The sequence below is a fragment of the Protobothrops mucrosquamatus genome, unplaced genomic scaffold, assembly GCF_001527695.2.
Source record: "Protobothrops mucrosquamatus isolate PMUCROS unplaced genomic scaffold, P.Mucros_1.0 scaffold1805, whole genome shotgun sequence".
Lineage (NCBI taxonomy): Eukaryota > Metazoa > Chordata > Lepidosauria > Squamata > Viperidae > Protobothrops > Protobothrops mucrosquamatus.
Window position 1 is genome coordinate 466,819 of NW_015387942.1, and position 15,408 is coordinate 482,226.

The 15,408-nt window shown below is 38.1% G+C and overlaps 1 protein-coding gene across 1 annotated transcript in view; it reads left to right on the forward strand.

The window, feature by feature from the left end:
• Window positions 1-15,408, forward strand: part of TRAF3IP1 (TRAF3 interacting protein 1) — a 142,068-nt gene that overhangs the window by 85,014 nt on the left and 41,646 nt on the right. The window contains exons 11-12 of the mRNA XM_015823241.1: window positions 6,497-6,611; window positions 8,854-8,890. Of these exons, the coding sequence (XP_015678727.1) occupies window positions 6,497-6,611; window positions 8,854-8,890 (152 nt within the window). The remainder of the gene's footprint in view (window positions 1-6,496; window positions 6,612-8,853; window positions 8,891-15,408) is intronic.

Genomic DNA, 15,408 nt, shown 5'->3' on the forward strand with positions numbered 1-15,408 from the left:
GATAATAGTTTTCCTTCCTTACTTATTAGAATTTTATCAAGTTGGTGTGGGGTCTGACTAATTTCATGTTCTTGCCTATCCCTGTTATGTCTAGACTGAATTTGTAAATATGGCCACCAATCTATGAGTATTCTTTGTTCCTCCAATTCTTCTCTTGACTTGAGATTTCCTCGGTTATCCAGTAATTCTTTATACCTAAGCATCTTTTTTTTCTCTAATGTATTGGGATGAATCACTGCCTCCATCGGAAAATATTGATTTTCTATTGGAAGTACAGATGCAAATACCACTTGTGGTCCTAACTCTTTGGCTAATTGTGTCGAGCTGTTCATAGTCTCTTAATATTGTTTTCAGAGTTTGTCATATCATTCACCCCATATGAAAGAGGATAAAGAGATAATAATCAGTAGGCTTGATCATTTTAATAAACCTCTCAGTCACATCTTTGATCTTTGCTCCTAGGAGGTAACATACCTTCCTAGAGTAGTTGTCTGCTCTACAAATTGCTGATTCCATTCCTCTGAGAAGTGAATCCCCTATCCCTAACATAGTGTTTTCCTTGGGGAAGATTGGACTACTTTTCTTCCTGTCAATGGAACACTTGCTGATGTCCTTTCTCCAGATGTCTACATGCTTTCTTCCAGCAGGAAGATATGAAATCAATTATTCAGCTGTAATGGGGCTGGACTGGACCTGATAGCAGGGACATTGTTCTTGGGTTTTTTTTCCCTATGAGAAACATTTCCCATTGGTCTATCTAAAGCTTCATTTTTTTCTATAGTTATTTGTTTCTTATTGTGTTCAGTTTGGATGCAGTCTTCTTCCATTGGTTGGATTTTCTTGTTTTGTTGGTTGAGTCTCAAACTGGCAAGAGTTGCGTCTAGACCCTTGATTTTTTTTTCAAGTAATTTAGTTTACATTTAGTGCATGTATACTTTGGATCTTCTATGAGCATGAATGGAATATACTGTGTCAATCACAACAGACTTTTTTCCATGACTATATTTTTTTTAAAAATTATATTTTTCTTCTTCCAATTGCTAAAATTTAAAAAATTCTAAAAGTTTATTGAAAAATTACAAAATTTTTCAAAAATTTAAAGATTTTTTCAATTATTTTTAAAATTCTAAAACATTCAATTCTTAAATATTAGACTTTTTGTCCCTGTTGTGGCTAGTGTTGAAGAAAAATCTAAATGCAAATGAGTTTGCCCTCGAGATACAGTTTGTAATCCACAAAAGAATGACAGTTGTTGATCATAGAATAGAACAGTGGTGGCGAACCTATGGCACGGTGCCAGTGGCGGCACTCAGAGCCCTCTCTGTGAGCACGCGTGCCATTGCCCCAGCCCCGCCTCCCCCCATGGCCCCCTCCTCACCAGCAGCCCCCCTTGAGGAGAGTCGCCCCTGAGTGCAGCCCCATGAAGCAGCATAGTCAACGTCATGGCAGCCAGGCAGCGGGGACAAGACTCCGCCCTCATGCCACAGCGTGCGTAATTGATGCTGCGGGGCGCGGGCAGAGGGTGTGGCCACCATGGCACTCCTGGGCCGCCTGGGCGATGTGCGGCAGGTTGTGGAGGTGGTGAGTGGCCCTGTGGGTGGGCGGGGTGGGGACAGAATGGGGGCGGGGGCGGAGAAGGGGCAGGATGGGGAGCGGGGGCAGTTTTTGGACACTCAGTCTCTAAAAGGTTCGCCATCACTGGAATAGAACATAGAATAACAGAGTTGGAAGGGACCTTGTAGGTCATCTAATCCAGGGCTTTTCAACCTTTTCACCAATTGTACCACTTTTAGGATATGGCAATATTCAAGTACCACCTAGCAAGGTGTCAAAAACTTGATGACCAAAAAACCCCCCAAAAAATCTGTTGAAAGTTGCAATTGCACTGAAATGACTTATGACCATTTTTCACACTTATGACCATTGCAGCATGACCAGGGTCATGTGATTTATATTTGGATGCTTGGCAACTGATTCATATTTATGATGGTCACAGTGTTCCAGGGTCATGTGATCCCCTTTTGCAACCTTTTGACAAGCAAAGTCAATGGCAGGGCTGCTGGTGGCCAAGTGCTAAGGCGGGACTTCTCTCCCTCCCTCTTTCTCATTCCCATCTCCTTCTGAAGGAAGAATTTGAACTCCCCCCCCATATTTTCTCTCTTCCATATATTCATCAAACAAGGAAAAGCCTCCAGAGACAGAAAAGACAAGCTGCTGAGTGAACTAGCTTAAAAAGGCACATTCCCCTTTAAGAATTAGCTACTGGCTAGAAAAGAAAGTTAAGCAGCCCACTTAAGGAAGAAAAAAAAATGTAGTAAGTACTGGCTGCTGGCTAAGGCAGCCTTGCCAAATGGCTCCATTCTTAAGTAAAGGAATGCTACAGGCAAAATCCATTCCGGAGAAAAACACTTCAAAATCCCTTGCAGCAAAACTTACAGCTAACAATAGCAGAGCAATAGAAACTAACAGGAGCCGTCAGCCAAATAGAAATTGCCAAACACTCCTTAAGAACAGAAAGCCCACATTGCACAAATCCCAGGACTTCAAAGTCACAAAAGCACATAAGAATCCTTCCACTCTCCATCTCCCTGCCTCACCTCCAGCCATTGCTGCCTTTTTTCACTGCTCTTGGAGGGTGACCCCTCCCCCACTGCATTTCTTGCCTGTTTGCTGCTGCCAGCACAGGTGGCTGCCACGGCAGTTGTAGATCAGCTCATGGCCAGCCTGCTTGATCTCCTCTCCCCCCACCCTCCTCCTTCTTCTTCTTTCCCTTCAGTGCAGCTAGAGCTGACTCTGCCTCCTCCCAAGGCTGCTGCTTTTTTTTCTCTCCCTCTCCCACCCAAACTGCCTCCTTTTATAGCCTCTCCTGTCTCCATCCCCTTCCTCCTCCTCTCTCATGGGGAAGGGGGAGCAAGAAGTGAGCCTGGAGCCTTTGCCTCGCCCCAGCAACTCTGCTGCTGCAGAGGACTCTCTCACAGTAAGTCCTTGCCTGCACTGGCTCTTTCCTTCCCCCACTACACTTGGCTAGGCAGGGCTGTGTACCACCTGCCACTTGTTAATGTACCACAAGTGGTACGTGTACCACCGGTTGAAAAGCCCTGTTGTAGGGTGTTGGCTATTCCTACCAGTTTAGTACATCTGCAAATTTGATACATTCCCCTTCTATTCCCTCATCTAAGTTTATGAAGATATTGAAGAGTACTGGACCTAAGATGGAACCTTGTGGTATCCCACTGCTTACTTCCATCCATGTATATGTAGCACCATTAAGGACTACTCATTGAGTACGGTTTGTCAGCCAGCTACAAATCCATCTGATCATGATACTATCTACCCCACTTTTTTCTAGCTTACTAAGAAGCAGGTTGTGGTCTACTTTATCAAATGCCTTGCTGAAGTCTAAGTATATTATGTCCACAGCATTTCACTGGTCTACTAATTTAGTCACTTTGTCAAAGAATGAATGGTTTGGCACGATCTGTTTTTAACAAACCTGTACTGATTTCTAGTTATAACTTTATTTGTATCAAGATGTTCGCAGATCTGTTTTTTGAGTTTTTCGGGTATCTTCCCAGGTATTGATGTTAGGCTGATTAGTCTGTAGTTTCCTGGGTCTGTTTTTTTCCCTTTTTTGAAGATGGGACTCACATCGGCTCTTTTTCAGTCCTCTGATAGTTTCCCGGTGCTCCAGGATTTTTGAAAGGTATGGTACAGTGGTTCTGAGATGACATCTGCCACCTCCTTTAGAACTCTGGGATGTAATCCGTCAGGTCCCGGTGATTTATATTCATCAAGATCAGACAGGTGTTTTCTTACCATTTTTTTTTTGCTTATTTTAACTTTTATTTCTAGTCTGTCTTTTGCAGTTATGTTTTTGGTAGGTTGGGCTATAGTTTCGTTTTGCATGAACACCAATGCAAAGAATGAGTTAAGCAGCTCTGCTTTTTCTGTGTTGCCTGTTGCTACCTTGCTGTCTTCTCTCTTCAATGGACTGGCTGTTTCCTTGATTTTTTTCTTGTTATTTATACGTTGAAAGAATTTTTTTTATTATCTTTGACTTTTGTTGCAAGTCTTTGTTCATTGTGAGCCTTTTCTTTCCTGACTTAGTCTTTGCAGATTCTGGCTATCTGATGATATTCTACCTTAGTTATGTGTCCCTTTCCATTTTTTGTAATTGTCCTTTTTGTCTTTTAGTTTGTCACAGAGATCTTTGTGCAGCCATGTTGGTTTCTTCTTGGATTTCTTGTTTTTCTTTTTCAGTGGTATTGTGATGGACTGGGCTTTTATGATCATATTTTTCCCAAGATTCTTGAGTTGTTTTCCCCTTTAGGATTTTCATCCAAGGAATCTTTCCCAAGCTTTCTCTGAGTTTGTTAAAATCAGCTCTTTTAAAATTGAATACTTTGGTATCATTATGTTCTATTGCTTGTGTTTGCATTATATTGAATTCCAGTATGACATGGTCACTCTCGCCCAGAATTCCTGCAGTTTCAACTCGCTCTATCACTTCTCTATTCGTGAGAATTAAGTCCAGTATGGCTGTCCCTCTAGCCTCCCCCCCCCAACCTTTTGGGCAACAAAGTTGTTACCTAGGTTGGTCAGGAACCTATTCGATTTCTCACTTGGTGCAGAATTAATCTTCCAGTTAATCTCAGGGTAATTGAAGTCTCCCATTACTATTTATTAATTGGTTAGTAAAAAGTACATCCATCTTTTCTGCTTGGTTGGATGGCCTGTAGTACATACCTATGGCAATGTCATTCTTTTTTTCTTTTATATTGATCCATATGCATTCTAAGAGATTTTCATCTTTGGTCTTGTATATTTCTGCAGCAATATAGTGGTCTTTTACATATAGTGCACCTCTTCTTTTATGTGGTCTGGTTTTTGTTTTTGTTTTGAATAGTTTGTATCCTTTTTTCAGTATGTTCCAGTCACGGGTTTCATCCCACCAAGTTTCAGTAATTCCAAGTATATCATATCTACTTTCATGTATTGATGATACAATGATACATGATACAATTCATGCTTTTCACATTTTCAGCATTGACTAAAAGTACCTTTATACATGTTGAATAATTTCTCTGGTGTCATATATCAATGGTACATCATTTTATAAAAGTTCTCTCTTAAATTATAATTCAACATAAATTTCAGTCTTTTTAACCATATTTTTTCCTTTTGATTCATCTGTATGTTATAACCAAAATTCTTAGCCCATTTTATCATGCATGCTAACTCTTTTTCTTTCTTTTCAGATTTCAACAAATATATAATATATACAAATTTATAAGTTATCATGATGTGTACAAAATTCAGTTTCAAATTCCAGTTGCCTTATTATCTATAGTAAATCTTTCTTTTAATTGTGCATACGAAAACTAATGAAAACTATCCTATTAAAATTCTTGGACAACCATTTGTCCAGAATGGTATAAGGTGTCCTGCTTGAGCAAGGAATTGGATTAGAAGATGTCCAAATTCCCTTCTAATCCTGTTATTCTAGGTTTTAAATCCCATTCTTGACTCTTGTGTTGAAGACTTTTAATTCCTGCTCTTTAAAAGCACTTGGAAGTTGTAGCTGGTCCAGAATGTTATGAGTTATGCTAAATGTTATACCCAGCAGACAGTTATGGGTATAACTCCTCTGCAAGGAGTTTATATAGCCGCCCATCTCCACAAAGGCAACTCTGGGCAGCATACAATAGATAAAATAGTAAATAAAAAACAAAAACCTAAAGAGTCACAGTAATAAATATCATAAAAAATACTAACCATAGGTGAAGGAAGGATAAAAATAGCCCCCTCAGCATTATAATTCATAAAGTAGTAAGTTCTACTTTTATTAATACTTTTGTGTTTCCATCTTTAAGTATATTTATAATTAGTTTTATCAACTGTGACTTGTTAAGTTTGAAACTGTCAGAAACATAGTAATTTCTATATTTTTTATTTACAACATTACAAGAATACTACCAGCTCCATGATGACAGATGAGAAATCAATTCTATGAGTCTAGGGCTGCTGGCATTTCGCTGACATCCACTTGCACAAGGCTGGTAGAAAGTTACCATATCCAGTGTAGTAGCAGACAGAAGGTTCAGAAACAATGAAAAATAAGTGCTTGGATTCAGTTTTTTGGAGTGGAGCCCAGTCTGGCTCATTCATATATGACAATTATAATCAGTAAAATGGAAATAGTTTACAAATTATATTCTACTGCAAAGAAAATGTAGTTTGACTCAGCTACTTCAGGGATACAGATCTTTCTTTACTCCACTTTGCCAGATGTTCTTAAAATAGGGGGAAAAATGAGAATAAAATAGTATGTTTTAAATTTCCCTCAAATTTCCATTTTAGGAGATTGTATTCTTGAATTTTACAACTTTTTAGAAACAGTCTGATTTTGAAAGAAAGCTTTATTTTCTGCCTTAAAAATGACTATCTATGACAACTTAATATCTGAATTATTGCTCTGTCCTTATTTTTTTTATAGAAATGGCAGTGCCAAGATAGTATCAAATGTTATTATAGATAAAGAAGAAGAAGAGGACGACCAGTTTATAGTGAAAGCAGAACAGCAACTACCTGAAATAACAGAACTGAAAATGGTTAGTTTATGTGCTTTCTCATTTAAATATGAAAACATGAATGTGTTGTCAACTGTTTTGCTTTCGTTTTCTTTGTAGAATTTCAGTAGGTTACTTTCCACTTTATGTCTGTCTCTTGAATGCTCAAAACTACAGATAGAGACATTTTCCAATTTTGGTTCATCTAAAATAGAAGATTTTCAGTTATCTTTAGAATGGTGTATATACCTAATCTTAAGAACTCAGAACAGAAAAATATGGATGTTACATTATGTCCCCAATGTACAAGGGAACCCATTAATACCCTAATAGATTCATCGATGTATATTTGAAGAGTTCTAACTAGGACAAAACTGGTCATATACTACCTAGGATCAATGTAAATAAAATTTTTCACTTCTTGACAAATATAAGAAAAATATTAGGCTGGTTTGTCCTCAGAATTTGATGGATATCTGAAGTCAGTGGAAGATCTTGCTGGCACTTCGGTATTTATTTCTGTGTGAATATGATCTGTTCTCCCGTTAAGTTCTACTAGATAAAGAGAAGCCAATTAAAAATGAGTCAAACATACTCGTTCATTTATTTATTGAGGAAAATGATCCAAAGTTATGATTTGTGTGTGACAAAAGTATATGAACCTTTAGGATTATCACTTCATTGGAAAGGGAAAATAAAGTCATCAATGTTTCATGAATGGGATGATAATCAGATGTGAGTATGACAACAAAATATTTAAAAAACATTACCTGGAGAAACACCTTTTTCATATGTTAAGATGCCTGCCAATTGTTACAATCATCTTCACAGATATTTTTTTCCTGGATGCTGCTCTCCACAGTGATATGGGGGACAGCTACATACAAAGCTTCCTCCATAGTAGAGTTTTCTGTACAGAATGCCTAATATCCTCACTACCTGATATCATTGCTAAAGCCTACTACTTCCAATAGAGTTTCAATGTGGAGAAAAGCAAAGTTTTACATTTAGGCAGGAAAAATCAAAGGGTCAAGTATATATTGGACAAATCTAGGCTTAAAAACAGTAACTGAGAGGGATCTTTGAGTCCTAGTGGACAATCACTTAATCATGAGCCAGCATTGTGCAGCAGCAGCCAAAAAAGCTAATACAATCTTGGGTTATATAAACAGAGGCATAGAATCAAGATCACACGAGGTATTAGTACCGCTTTATAAAACCCTAGTAAGACCACACCTGGAATATTGCAGCCAATTTTGGTCACCATATCACAAAAAAGATGTTGAGAGTTTGTAAAAAATTCAGAGAAGAGCAACTAAAATGATCAAAGGCCTGGAGACTAAAACACATGAAGAATGGCTGCAGGACTTGAGTTTGGCTAGTCTAAAGAAAAGAAGAAACAGGGGAGACATGATAGCAGTATTCCAGTATTTGAGGGGCTGCCACAAAGAAGGAGTCAAACTATTCTCCAAAGCAGCAGAGGGCAGGACAAGAAACAATGGTTGGAAACTGATCAAAGAGAGAAGCAACCTGGAATTAAGGAGAAACTTCCTGATAGTGAGGACAATCAACCAGTGGAATAGCTTGCTCCCAGAAATCGTGGGTGCTCCATCCCTGGAGATTTTTAAAAAGAGGCTAGACAGTCACTTGTCTGAGATGGTATAGGTTCTTCTGCTTGAGCAGGGGGCTGGACTAGAAGACCTCAAAAGTCCCTTCCAGCTCTATTCTATTCTAAGCTATTCAATAGATTTGTTTTATTAATCAATTCTTTATTCAGGTATTACTGACTTAATTTATTATCAAATTGTATGAGCTTTATTATTTCCTTAGTTTCTGTTATTTTGTTTTTATTGATGTGCTTCTTGGTATATAAATATTATCACAGAAAATTATGTATGAAAAAATGAAAAGAATCTGCACATATATGCACATATGAAAGAAATTGTTACTTATGGAACAGAAGGTGAAGTGATTTCCTGCACATTCTTAAAATATGCTATAAAAGATTTACAGTGAGGATAGTTATTTTCTGCAATTACATACTTTTGGATTTTATCTGTTGAATGAACTCATTGAACCTTTAACAATTTGGACACCTCTTAGCAGCCTAAAACATGAATAATTCCATCAAATCTTGTTAGAATATGTTTATTATATTCTTAGGGTAAGAGAAATATAGTTCCAAGTATTACTGCTTTTGAAGTATCAAGTATTAAAACATTGCAAAACATTAATATGAACCTTCTTTCTGTAATTCAGAAACCTTTCTGTTTATCTAATTTAGGAGACAACAGTAGATCTTGAAGAAGATGAGAAACATGGTAAGTGTTTTGTTCAATAATATTTTCCTGTATGTGTTCATTTTCACTCATTCATCATATAGCTAAATTTCAGAAAACAGAACTGGCTTAGTTGAAAGTCATATTTTCTTTAGCTCTGCCTTTTCCTACTTTTAATAAAGTTCCTTAGATATTTAGTTTTTTGTTCATCACTTTCCATTATTTAATATACTACTTGATCCAGCTTTTGTTTCTTTATTTGTTAACAATTTCCTTTCATTGCAGCCTAGTATAATAATTATTTTCATGGTTTCTATGGATTACATTTCATATTTGCATCTGTACAGAACATACTTTAGCTAAACCAAAAGGTAGTAACCCTCTTCCTACTTAATTATAATCCAGTTTCTTTTTCTCTCCCATTCTGGTAACCTTGGAAGAAACATTCCCCAGAATGTGCTTCATTTATTGCTTTACTTGTTTCCTAAAAAAAAAAAAAAAAGATTTCTGCTATTTCCCTTTCTTATCTCTTTTTAATATCCCCATTATGAGAATGAGATATTTTATCTTGAAAATCCCACATCAGATCCTGTTATATAAATAATTTAGTATATGATTTAAATTAGATATGGCGTTATTCTTTTTTCACGAATAGATAATTACAGAAACTTTATACCACAGGTGTGTAGAAACCACTGTTTTCACTTGCTCTTTGGGAGCAAGCCTGAAAACAGCTCCTACCATTTGGGGTGCACCAACAATTAATGTTTGTAAGGGCCCACTCCCTGCCCATTAGGACTTTTTCAGCTGCTCAATCTTTGCCAAAGAAAAGTTTAATATACATAAACATTAGAAGTTGATCTCCTACTAATGCCTTTCTATCCAGTCCAGTAACCAATCAGTATTGTCTAAAAGCTCATTTAAGAAGGTGATGGTAGGAAATAATACAGACAGAAAACAGAGCTTCCCTTCCACTCTCCAGAACAATTCTTGGATAAGGCAAGAATAGGTATAGGTAGTCCTCAACTTTCAACAATTGAACCCAAAATTTCCATTGCTAAGCAAGACAGTTAAGTGAGTTTTGTTCCACTTTGCATTTTTTCATGCCACAGTTAAGTGAATCACTGCAGTTGTTAAGTTAGTAACACAGTTGTTAAGTGAACTAGTTTCCCCATTGACTTTACTTGTCAAAAAGTTGCAAAAGGTGATCACACAACACAGGGACTCTGCAGCCATCATAAATACATGTCAGTTGCCAAACATCCAAATTTTGATCACATGACCATGGGGATGCTGCAGCAGTCATAAGTATAAAAAATAGTCATAGGTCACTTTTTTCAGTACTGTTGTAAATTTGAACTGTCACTAAACTGGTCCTAAATTGAGGACTACCTGTAATCTGTAGAGAAACTCAGGATAGGTTGTTTCCGAATGTTACATATCCATCCCCCACGGTGGGCCCTTCTATAGCCCCAAATCAGCAGGTGAAGCAACTGTGTGCTTAGAATTATTTGCATTATTGCTGCTATTGGTCCAAATCAGACTATATTTATGCCTGGAGGAACCACCAAACTCTCATCAAGAAATCCAGGGCATTGGCTTGCTCTTGTGAAAGAGGACAGAAAAATTCCTTTCAAGAAAGCAGGGCCAATAAAGGTGATAATAGGACTTCCGTGAACCGTATCATGAAAGAACAATGCATAGTTATGGAAGTCAAGCAAATGGTCAGAAGGCTGCTTCAGTTCTAGAGGAAGATAGCAACATCTTTGAAACATAGACGTTCTTGGGGTGATTTTTCTTGGTCAACCAGTCGTGAGAAGGGAAATGATGGTGTTACATTTTCTTCATTTGTATATTGTCTGCTGAATATAGATCAGTAGAAGAAAGAGTCATTGCAATGGCACTTTCCAGCTTCACGAGCACTGACAGGTTCAGAGAACTCTCTTTTGGTTGAGGCAATCCTGTGTTGTATATAGCACACACTAGTTGTTTCAATCAACATGTATAAAGGAGAACATCACAGTCACACCTTTCTGTCATCTTGTTAATTAGAACATCTAACTCAACTTATTTCTTTAAGAGGCTGATTATACTAGGGATGTTATGTACTTTTTCTAACAAAGACAGTAAAATTGACAGAGGGTTTGCTCAAGGTTCTATCCTGAAAGGTGAAAGAAAATGACCAGAAGGTAGCTCTTGACTGTAATTCACCCAACATTTATAGAATGCATAGCTCCCGTGGATAAGATTGCCCCCTTGGCATTCTGAAAAGCCTCAAAAACTTGCCTTAAGTAGGTATTAGACTGAGTGGCCATTTTTCATTATCTTATACTGTTTTGAAGATGTTTAATTTCTTTTATGAATTTTCAATTTTAATGTTTTATTGTTAACCACCTAGAGCTGATTGAGACGGTATAAGCATTATATAAATCAGTGGTTCTCAACCTGTGGGTCGGGACCCCATTTGGGGTCGATCGACCATTTCATGGGGGTCGCCAAGCAAGGTTGTCCGCCATTTTTTTTGTCTACCATTTTTTTCCCCTTTTCCGGTGGGTGCCTTACCTCCCTTGGGCTGGGCCAGCTGGTGGTCGGCCTGCTCCGTCTCTGCCGCTTGCCAGCTACGCCTCGGCCGGTGCAGGGGGCGGAACCACGCATGCGCAGCGCTCCCGGGCAGGGAAAGTCCTCGACTTATGACCGGTTGGGTAGTCCTCGACTTACAACCAGTTTAGTCCTCGACTTATGACCGGTTTAGTCCTCAACGTACGACCGGTTTAGTCCTCAACTTACGACCGGTTGGGGTCGCGGCATTAAAAAGGTTGAGAACCACTGATATAAATAAATGAAAAAGGATTCCAAATGAATAGTCTATTGTAAGTGAGATTGAGAGAAATGTGATTGAGTGATCCTTGGTGCTCTCTAAGCTTGGTTGTTTTCTTGCATATGTTTCATTACTCAAATAAGGTAACATCAGTGTTGCTGATGATACCTAGTGTGGGTAATGAAAGGACCCCTCATTTCAATCGTGAGCTACAAATATTCCATTACAGCTGGATGGAAAATAGCTGAAGAAAATGGGCAAAAAATGATATAGCTCATGATCACAGAAGCATACCTTACATCAGACATGTCAAACTCGCGACGTCACATAATGTTGCACAACGTATCGGGACGGTTTTGCCATTGCCATCAATGGGGTGGGCGTGGCTTCTGGATGATGCGTCCGGCCCACGGGCCGGCAGTTTGACACCCCTGCCTTAGATTAAACAAATACCAACACACCCTGGGAAACCTCAAAGAATATTACCCCAGAGCACACGGAGAGGCTGGACACCACCATCGTGAGTACTTCCTAGAGATGTGCCAAAAAAATGGAAAACCAAACTTAAAAATAAACTCCTCAAACTAAAATCAAAATCAAAGAAGTACTAGAGCCCAAATCTGTAGTCAACATGTCCAGTCATCCACTATCCATGGCAGAACACAATATTCTACAGAAAGGTCTCAGCTATAATACAGATGATGCCAATCAATTGGAATTCTTTGCAGCCTTAGAAGGAGCATTTGAAAATGCTAGACTGCCCATAGAGATCCATCAGACAAACCATCATACCACAGACCAAAAGAAAACAAAAACAAAATCAAGTTACATCAGAGGACAGAGCAGCCGTCAAAAGCCTAAAGAAGGACCAGACTATCATCTTCCCACCAGCAGACAAAGGCCGAATCATGGTTATTATGGACAGATCACAATATATACAAAAAGTGAAAGAATTATTAGAACACAAATAAATTTACATCCCAGTGAACACCAACCAATAGACAACCAGATCAAGAGAACTCTCAGTGACTCACTAAGAAAGCCAAATTACTAAAGAGGAACAGTGGTGATGAAAAGCAGTGGACCCATCTCCTACGCTTCTATGCATGCCCCCAAATACATGTCTGATATATCTGTCCCTCCAATTATTACCATTACCAGAGACCTCTAACTACAAGATCACAAAAGAACTAAAAAAAACCACTTGGGCTCCTCACAAGGAAAAGTACGCATCCCATCAACTCCCCACTACAATGCCTTCAAAGAATCAAACACGTGACAATAGATGAGGTCAAAACCATGGTCTCATTTGATATATCAGCTGTTTTCAGGTCCATAGACCTGGAATTAGCCAAGAATCTCTGACAACATTACTCCGTAGCACATCTGACTTAAACAAATACATGAAGATTTGAAATACCCAGAATCATGAATGTTATCAACCTCTATCTAATCATATACTTTCAATTCAACAGACAAACTTATCAACAAATTAAATGTATGCCTATGGATCATTACTTTCAGGAGAGATTGTAATGCAACATCTGGAATCAATAGTAATTCCATAAATACAACCCAAAATATGGATCAGATATGTAGATGACACCATCACTATAATAAAAAAGGACCAATTAGAAAACACGCATAAAACCTTCAACAGCAAGAAGAAAAAAACAACTCATTACCCTTCCTGGATATCCTGATCTGCAGGGACTATAATGGCAAATTGGAAACACAAGTGTACCAAAAAGTCATCCACACTTACCAAGTATTCCACTATCAAGGTAATAATCTAACCCCAATCAATCAGAATAGAGCTGGAAGGGACCTTGGAGGTCTTCTAGTCCAACCTCTGCTCAAGCAGGAGATCTTATACCATTTCAGACAGGTGGCTGTCCAGTCTCTTCTTAAAAACCTCCAGAGATAAAGCACCCAGTACTGCTGAAGGCAAGCTGTTCCACTGGTTAATTGTTCTCACTGTTAGGAAATTTCTCATCCATTGTTTCTTGTCTTGCCTTCTGGTGCTTTGGAAAATAAGTTGACTCTCTATTCTTTATGGCAGCCCCTCAAATACTAGAATACTGATATCATGTCACCCCTAGTCCTTCTTTTCTCTAGACTAGCCATACCCAGTTCCTGCAACCATTCTACATAGGTTTTAGTCTCCAGGCCTTTAATCATCCTAGTTGTTCTTCTCTGTACTTTTTCGAAACTCTCAGAAACTTTTTTGTAATATGGTGATCAAAACTGGGTGCAGTATTCCAGGTGTGGTCTTAGGTTTTATAAAGCGGTACTAATACTTTATGTGATTTTGCTTCTATGCCTCTTTTTATATAATCAATAATTGTATTAGCATTTTTGGCTGCTGCCACACACTACTGGTTCATATTTAAGTGATCATCCACTAACACTCCAAGATCCCTCTCACAGTTACTGTTTTTGAGCCAGGTTTTACCTAATCTATACTTGTACCTTTGGTTTTTCCTGCCTAAGTGTAAAACCTTGCTTTTCTCCACATTCAATCTTGTTGTTGGATAAGGCCCAAGTATGTCAAGATCTTTTTTGGATCCTGAGCTTGTTGGCTATTCCTTCTAGCTTAGTGTCATCTGCAAATTTGATGACATCTAAGTCATTTATGAAGATATTGAAGAGTACTGGGCCTAAGACAGAGCCTTGTGGTACCCCACTGCTTACTTCCCACCATGAAGATGTAGTACCATTAAGAACTACCTGTTGAGTATGGTTTGTCAGTCAGTTACAAATCCATCTGGTGGTATTGCTGTCTATCCCACATTTTTCTAGCTTACTAAGAAATAGGTTGTGGTCCACTTTATTGAATGCTTTACTGAAATCAACGTATATTATGTCCACAGCATTTTTCTGGTCTACTAATTTAGTCACTTTGTCAAAGAATGAAATAAGATTGGTTTGGCATGATCTGTTTTTAACAAACCAGTGCTGGCTTCTGTTGTTGATATTCTGCCTATGTTATGTGTCTCTCTTTCCATTTTTTGTAGTTGTCCTTTTTGTCTTTCGATTTATCAGAGAGATCTTTGTGCAGCCATGCTAGTTTTTCTTGCATTTCTTGTTTTTCTTTTTCAATGGTATCATGCTGGACTGGGCTTTTATGGTCATATTTTTCTGAGTTTCCCACACTTCTTTTCCCCTTTAGGATTTTCATCCATGGAATCTTTCCTAGGCTCTCTCTGAGTTAGTTAAAATCAGTTACTTTAACTTTAAGACACTGGTTGGATTATGTTCTATTGCTTGTGTTTGCATTATATTCAATCCCAACATGATGTGGCCACTCTCACCCAAAGTTCCGGCAGTTTCAATTCCCTCTATCACTTCTTCTCTATTGGTAAGAATTAAGTCCAGTATAGGTTTTCCTCTAGTTATCTCCTCTAACTTTTGGATGACAAAATTGTCAGCTAGGCTGGTCAGGAACCTGTTTGATCTCCCACTTGATGCAGAGTTGGTCTCTCAGTTGATATCATGGTAGTTAAAGTCTCCCATTATTATTGTGGTATGTTCCCTACATACATTTGTTAATTGATTTGCAAAAAGTTCATCTATTTCTTCTGCTTGGTTGGATGGCCTGTAGTATATGCCTATAGCAATGTCATTCTTTTTTCCTATTATATTGACTCATGCATTTTAGGAAGTTTTCATCCTTTGTTTTGTGCATCTCTTTCTTTTGAATTGTTTGTATACGTCTATTTATTTTATTTATTTATTTATT